At 39.8% G+C, this 7,983-nt stretch overlaps 1 protein-coding gene across 1 annotated transcript in view; it reads right to left on the reverse strand.

Annotated features, from left to right (window-relative positions):
* The window catches only part of saxo4 (stabilizer of axonemal microtubules 4), a 4,275-nt gene extending 510 nt beyond the window's left edge, over positions 1–3,765 (reverse strand). The window contains exons 1-9 of the mRNA XM_008300863.1: positions 3,668–3,765; positions 3,450–3,563; positions 1,820–1,982; positions 1,681–1,726; positions 1,455–1,555; positions 695–754; positions 512–598; positions 356–421; positions 164–258 (exon numbers count right to left, since the gene is read on the reverse strand). Of these exons, the coding sequence (XP_008299085.1) occupies positions 164–258; positions 356–421; positions 512–598; positions 695–754; positions 1,455–1,555; positions 1,681–1,726; positions 1,820–1,982; positions 3,450–3,563; positions 3,668–3,765 (830 nt within the window). The remainder of the gene's footprint in view (positions 1–163; positions 259–355; positions 422–511; positions 599–694; positions 755–1,454; positions 1,556–1,680; positions 1,727–1,819; positions 1,983–3,449; positions 3,564–3,667) is intronic.
* Positions 3,766–7,983: the final 4,218 nt, after the last annotated feature.

Here is a 7,983-nt window from a genome sequence, read left to right on the forward strand (position 1 = left end):
ATTTAATGAACTAAATGAGTACTTTCACTAATATTACTTGTGTCTTTTCAATTCAGGATACTTTTACTTTTGTCACAGTTTTTCTGGCCACTTTTACTTAGAAAAAGTAAGTGATGCGGTGGATGATTCTTCTACCTCAGCCGGAACTCCCAAAAACACTTACGTGCTCTTGTAATGTGTAACGAAGTGTGAACCATCTGAAGGTGAATTAGGGAAAACTTGGTTGCTCGGCGCATTTAGAAGACACCCCGTGGGCTCCTAAAAGCATAATCTAACATAATATTACAAAATAACAAGCAATCCAAATGCACACAGATAATATTTACTAAAGGGAAAAAAAAGCTATAAGGAAAACCTTTCTCCCAATGGTCTTCAGAGTTGGTGCATTATGTTTAGTCTGGGGTGATGGCAGGAGGGAGCCCTGCAAGATCAGAAAGAATGATGTTAATGTTGTTGTATTATCATCGTACAAAAGAAAATTAAAATTAAATAGCTAGGAGGGGGCACTAACCGGCCAGGCCAAGGGACCGACGGCACCTCGTGTGAATCCCGACTCTCGACAAGAACGGCTACAACCCCCCGGTATCGCCTCAGTGACCTCAAACACAGAAGAACAAACCCTACAGTTTACCGTACAGTTACATGCGTGCTGCTTTATTAAACATGAAAACATTTAGAATCTGTGTCCCTCTACCTGAAGCCGTGGTGTGAAGTCGCTTTTCATCACTGAGCCCTGAGTCGGATGACGTTTAACCTGAAAAAAAACCAAAAACCAAAAAAGTGAAAATGCAAAAAAATGTTCAAAGTAAACAAAACTTTACATAGAATAGAGCTACTATGTAGGTGTAGCTGTTAGAAGACCTCCAAAGAGTGATATTATGTCTTTCTGACTCATTACAAGAAAAAAATAAATCTGTTTTTATCTTTTGTGTCAGTTAATCCAGTGAAAAGACCAAAACCAACCACGTGTTTCAGGTTTTCTGGGATGTTTTTGTCTCATATGTTCACAAGCAGATTACAAATATTTTGTGTCATTGTTAAGACAGGTTCAACAAATTCTACCTGTACGCTGTAGTTTGTAGCAAATGAGGATTAAAGTGGTTTAGTTGGGAACAATGCTTCGCCTATTTTGCTGCTGTAAATAAGTAATTACAGCAGCAGGCCGGTGTGTATGTGATGTTAAGCTGAAATAAAGTATGCAGACCTTGTTTATCATTTAAAAAAAAAAAAGAAAATGTCACCCACTACAATAATGTGGCTCATGTATGAGTGTTTGTTAGTTTAAAACACAAAAATAAGAGCCATAAAAATAAGAGCCATAACATATTACCAGTTTAGGATACACAAGCAGTACAGCATTTACTGTATTTGGTTTTGCTCCTTTTGTGGGGTTTTGTTCACAGTGATACAATCAGGAAATCTTATAGAAATCAGCATTAATGAGCAGTACTCACTGTGCAGCTGCTTTTTTCCTGAAAGGTAAAAGGTTGAAGATCTGTTCCCTCAGAGAAACCAGTCCCTCTTTTTGGACCCACAGTCACATGGTACTGAGAAACTGGAGCAAGAACAGCAGTTTAAATGCACTTGTATTTTTGTTTTTCCCGGTATGATCTTTTAATTAAATTTGTCATTTTTTAAAATAAATTCACAAAACCTTGGTAGTTGTCACGTTTGTTTTACCTGCTGGTGTGAGAGGAAGAGGCACGAATGATCTTTGGTATTCTGTCTGAAGAAATATTAATGAAGACAGACAGTGAATGTACTTTTTTTTATAACATCTCCGAGTGTTGTGGTTTATGTGTCATTAAAAGTACTGTACCGTCTCCTCCATGGTTGCTGTTTTCGGCTGAGTCTTCATCTGATGGAAGCCGCTGTCTCTGGGTTTGCTAATGATGTTTGGCAAAGAACCCGAACAATCAGACCGGATGTGGGGCTGGTAGTGCAGTTTAGTCTGAGACATGTAACTGTCTGATAATGAGCGTCTGGAAACAAAAACAACACACCTGAGTCTGAGGAAACACTTCAAAAGAACACTCTTCATTCATTGACAGTCTATTTTTCATTCATCGCTTCAGGAAGCTAATTTACACTGAAGCACCAGTTCCATCAAAAATGCTCTTGAATCCTATGAACTTCTGGGACCGAGAGACTCAAAGTTCACCCTAATTACAAAAAATAACACACTGTCTCACTTGCCTGTGCTGGCCCAATTTATGCCATATCCTGCCTCCAGCCTGGAGGAGGTGAAGATGAGTGCTGCTTCATCTGCTCTGCTCTCATAGCTGAACAGTTCGACTTAATACAGGGTTTTGATTTCTTTTGGGCAAAGATAGAAGAAGTACTTAGAGCTTGTATTTGAGTAAAACTACTAATACCACAGTGTAGAAATACTCTATTACAAGTATGTGTCCTGCATGTAAATCTATAAATAAGTAAAAAAAAAAAAAAAAAAAAAAGATGTAAAAAAAAAAAAAAAAAAAAAGATGTTGGAGCTGGTAAAGGTGGCTTCACTACTTTGTTTAGTTTATATGGTTGTGAATTTCAAAATTAATTCAAAATTAAATTGCTTTAAGTTATCCTGAAGAAACACTCTCTTATCTTGCCTGTACTACTGTGTATGAACAGCAAAATGACAATAAACTTGATTTGATTTGATCAGAAAATGGAAATACCCAAGTAAAATACCAATATTAAACAAGTAACTCAGAATTGTACTTGACAAAATGTTCACAGCGAGGTCTGTAAAAGAATCCTGAGCACCACAAATGTAACCCATCTCTGTTCATCCGTGTTTTACAGAGAACATTTTGACATGTCGAAGCATAAAAATCCCAGGCTTATTTAATAACAAACATCTGCGAAACGTGCTGGTATTAAGTATGATGGCTCACTGTAGTAGCTTACTGGAACTGTTTTTAATTCCACCTCTGCTTTTTTCCAACAAGTAAAAAGGTCAGCAGTCTGTTCTCTTAAGTGTGGAGGCCGAAAGCTCAGAGATGGCTATCTGGAAGACCCTACACTTCCATTTAAATCCACACAGGCGATTGTAATCTTTCTGGCTGATTAGATTTCTCTGAGATATGCAGGAGAGTACACACTTGACTGACATCTCCCAGATTCTCCTGCAACCTGTTAGACTTGGACAAATATCACCTCCACATCATGGAGTGTTTTCACAGAAGATTTGTGTCTGTCACAGATGGAGAAGCACATTTTTAAAAACAATGCGTGTTTAATATTCTCGAGTGAGCCACCACAGTGTAAAAGACAGCAGCAACTTTAAACCTCTGCAAAGGTCTTATGAGTCAGATGCAAAGTGTGAGGGCCTTCACTAGTTTGTATGAATTAAACCTCAGACAAGATGCATGTTTGGTCATGATTTAGTCAGACTGGCTCTTTAAAACAATAAAGGAAAAATCAGCTGCCATCATGAGAGCTCTGACACTTACCCAAACTGAGGGTTGTCAATGTGGTCCAAACTGGATGTGTAATAAATCGCTGGTCTCTGGTTTGATGTGAAGCCTGTACCACTGGGACGTCCGAGGTAAGAAGTGAAACTCATCCTTCCTGAGACAAATGTACAAAAACTGTCAAATCCGAACCTGAATCAGAATCAGTTTGATAAGAAGTCGTTTATCCTGCCGGTTTTCCACCTCACCCTACACACTCACCATAAGAAGCATTGTGCGGCGTGTTGCCGGTCAGTCGTCCCCTCCTGCCAGTTGCTCCAACAGTCGGCATGACAATCCTCCCCTGCTCAGCCATCTGTGACTGCTGTAATGGAAACCTTCAGTGACAACAGTGATGGATAGCAGAAATCCTCCGGGTATGTGGGCAACGCTGTAACCACAAATAAAAGCAGCAAACAAGGTGTAACTCCTTTGTTTTGTAGGTTTGACAGAATCCAGACAAACTTGGTGCTCACTGAATAAGTGATAACACAGTCTGTGGGAAATAATGCAATAAGTGCTCCCTTTTGTCAAAGGCGGTGTGAGAAACATCCCGAGCTGCAGAGCTCTCACAGTGAAGTCACAGTTACTTTTATTGAACCTGAATATAAATTACCCCGGAAAAAAAATAATCTGTCACTGAAGACGAAGCTTAACTTACTCCCAGGACGCACCTGCAACTCCAGTTCACCTCTAGTCTTGTGCAGGATTTGTAGGTAAACAGGTTTCTGTTGCTAGGAGATTCAACACGAGAGCGTTACAGCCATAGAGTGAAACTATCTGCCTCGAGTCATGCGTTTAATTATATTTAGCATTGCAGCAGGGATTTTTTTGTTCAGATGCACCTTTTATTTCCTGCAAAGTGTGACATTCAGCTGCTTTTCCTCAGTTTGTAGCAACACAGCAGGCAGCAGACCGCTGCAGATGAGCATGACCTGTTTTGTGTTTGTTTTTTTTTTTGGTCTTCTGTAGCCTTACAACTGTCAGATGAGCTCAGATGTTCCAAATGCTTCTGTAAAACTGATTTGAAACTGGATGTTATTTTGAGTTTCTTTCAAAACATGAAATTCAAACAAAAACAGTAACAACAATAAAAATGAATGTCTAAAGAGGGAGTGGGCTTATTGATTACTTCTGCTGACATAATATACATCAAATTTGCTCTGTAGGACTGTGATGAGGAAATTTTAACCAAACAAGAAGAGTTTTATTAGTTAGAACCTTTAGATCTGGCTGAAAATATTTAATGACTGTCTGGTTAGGTAAGAGTGGAACTCATAGGAACATAGAGTCTAGGCACATAATATATTGTAAGAAGTTGAGTCTCTTGAAATTGTGAAGACAAAGAGAAAGTATTTTATTTTGCAGAACAAAGTTTGACAAGCCTTGAGGAGCATGACTTCTTTTTCTAACATTACAACTGTATTGATTTTAACCAATATAATCGATGCGTTTTTTCCAGCTCAAGCTCTTATTTCAAGGACTTTAACACTATTATTTGTCTAGAAGTGCATACTTTTGCTGCAATATGTTTTCATACAATATGTAGGAATTTTAAAGTGGCTATACTTGGATTTCTTTCATTCACGTGGGTTTAATTAAAGTTTGTGTCCAACAAACTTTCTATTACAGAGACAGAAGCTGGATGTTTCAGTCATCCATCAGCACCTTTTGCTTTAAACTCCTCTGCTTGCATGTTAACTGGTTTACACACACTCTCAGCAGAGCCAGGTGGCGTTCAGGTGCAAAACTCATTTCTAATCATATTTGTGAGTTTAACTGAACACAAATTTGTTAGTGTACTGTATGTCTTACCAAATCATAATCTCTGTTTTTCTGTTTTTCCTCCACAGCCTTTGTATCCATCCACTATTTGATCCACATGTTGCACATTCAGACTTACAACAATATAGCTGCAGCTTATTCTCAATAATATATCACATATTTACTAGAAGATCGAACATTCTTTGATTTGACTGGCAACCTTGTTTTGAGTTATTGATGCAAGACTGACATTAGCATTTCTCAGCACTGTATAGTATTACTCTTGCACACTAATACTAATGTATGTAAACCAGTAATACATTGTAAAATACTGTGCACCTCAGTAGGGATTTTAGATTTACACAGATTTGTGCATATATAAACTGACATAATCCATTTAAATAGTCTACAGTATTCTACATTGTGTATGCATTGTTTCTTTGATTCAAATAGTTTGATCAATTTTAAGGATAAAGAGGCAAATGAGGCAAAACATAATAGACAAAAACTCCATATCCATTAGATTTTTGTGTTGCTGCTGTGACATGTGAATTTCCTTCCTTATCTTAACAAAATTTTTTAGATTCGCCGCCTTCAACCAGCGTCCTCACCAGCCTGTACAGTTCCTCGATGCGTCCACTGGATGGCATTGTGATGCCGCCATGACTCTGACTCCAGACTGGGGGTTATATAAAAATGATGGATGGCTTGAAATTTGCATGACATCTTGATAAAAATGTCCATCCCAGACAGGGAGTTATCATCCACCGCTGTTAGCTGCAGAAAAATGTCTGAACATCATCTATACTACATCCACACACGCACATCTACATGAGCATCTCAGCCTAATCCTGAGGATATTCACCTCCTGGTGTACTTACGACATCTGGAACAACAGTCTGAGCCGGACATCAGAGTCATTTTTCCTGGACGCAGACATGGAGACATAATACAGACCAGGGAGACTTTTGTATTACATCAAAAAGGGCTATCCTGTGGATCTCACACAACACCTGCTTTGTATTACAGATTCCACATTCTTGCTATGCACAGTGTGAACACTTCAAACACAGCATCATTTTCTTCACTATTTCAGCATTAAGAGGGATTCTGAATTACAGTATAAAAGCTAAATGGGTTTTTTCTTCTGTGCTAAGCTGCTCACCCTCTGGATCACTAAATCTGACAGTGCATAACAGTCGCACCATTTCCACACCTTTCCTTTAATTCTCACCTCCTATTTCTTCTCTTTTTATCTCATTTCCTTGGACTCACACCGCTTCCTCACCTCTGTCACATCACTTCTTGCTCCTTTTCTTCCCTCCATCTGGCCAACACTGGCAGTCGGCGGAGCCTGTCTTTACCAAGCTGTTGCTTGTATTGCCGTTCCACAGTCTTTCTTGCTTGACATGCTGTCGTGCCAAGCCTGGAACTGTTCATTATCTTCCACCAAAAAATAACTACAGGGAAACGCCTGCATCATTGAAACTGACAGTCTCATTTCCTGCTTCTTTTCTCTTAAGCACAATGTGCACATTATTGGCATTTCTAATTATAAACTCACAGGGATCCATAAAGCAGGAAATATACCAAGCGCCTGTTTCCATTCCAGTCAAAGACAACAACAGATGATTTCACTTATTCGAACAACTTCAGCCTAAGAGTCAGAGAGGAGGAACTGATCAGTGGAAGCACCTGCTGTAGTCTGTTTGAAATAAAAAAGCCTTCTCTCCTCTGATTGTTCATTTCTGCAATACAGCAATCTGTGTCTGCTCTCCATCTGCATAATTCACATGTAACATGACTGTGCTGTAGTCAGGCTCAGCTGTGATCATTGCTTCCTGATCCAAATCATTGCAATACTGACAATAAAGAAAAAGAAATCCTGCACCTCCTGCAACAGTTTGCACTTGAGATAACACTTAGAATGCAGAAGGGGCTTAAAAGACAAAAAAAAAAAAGGTGGATGCGGTTGTTCTAAAAATAGACGGAGGTGATGCAAGCAAGGGTCTCCCGTGGAGCTGATGCGCTTGGCTTGCCTGCAGCCGTCTGTTGTAGTTCAGGGAGGGACGAAACCTCGGCCCCCGTCTGCAGGGGCTCGGCTGGCTCGCCGCTCGTCTCCTGCTCAAACTCCTGCTGCTGATACTCTGCAGCTCGGGGAGGAGAACCTCGACGGTTTCTCTGTCAGTTCAATAACCTGTTTCTGTGTCTGCCATAGAAAAGCACGGAATTAATGTTTAGAGACATAAAGAGACAGCTCAGGCGCTAAGACCGCTCTTTGTGTGTCAGGTCTCAGAGGTGCTCTCTCTGCTTCGCTGCCTCTCTGTTCTGAGTCTTATCTCCTTCCTGCTTCCTTTTTGACTTCTGTACTTAATAGGCAAATCTGGCACGCACGGTTTGGAGTATATTGCATTGTCATCTTTTTCCATTTTGAGTTTCAGTCAGCTCCGGAGCGTGTAATGCTAAGGAGGCAGACCGATGAGTAGAGGGGGCTTCGGGCACAAAGTAAGACATTTCAAGTCAAAACAAGAACATTTCTTGACGTGTACAAGACAGACAAGTTATTCTCTGTAGCTTGATGAGAAGCAGATTAAATTAAAGAAAAACAATCTTTTGACAATCATGTTGATGCTGCAGGAAATGCCTTCGAATGTTTACGCAATCATGTCTGACGGACTGAACTTGAAACACGTGGAGATGTCGGAGTGAAGAGCAAAATGTCAGAAGTGGAAGGAGCTGTACGAACAATACAGCTGCTAATTAATGAGAT

The sequence above is a fragment of the Stegastes partitus genome, unplaced genomic scaffold (assembly GCF_000690725.1).
Source record: "Stegastes partitus isolate 25-593 unplaced genomic scaffold, Stegastes_partitus-1.0.2 Scaffold1601, whole genome shotgun sequence".
NCBI classification, from domain to species: Eukaryota; Metazoa; Chordata; class Actinopteri; family Pomacentridae; genus Stegastes; species Stegastes partitus.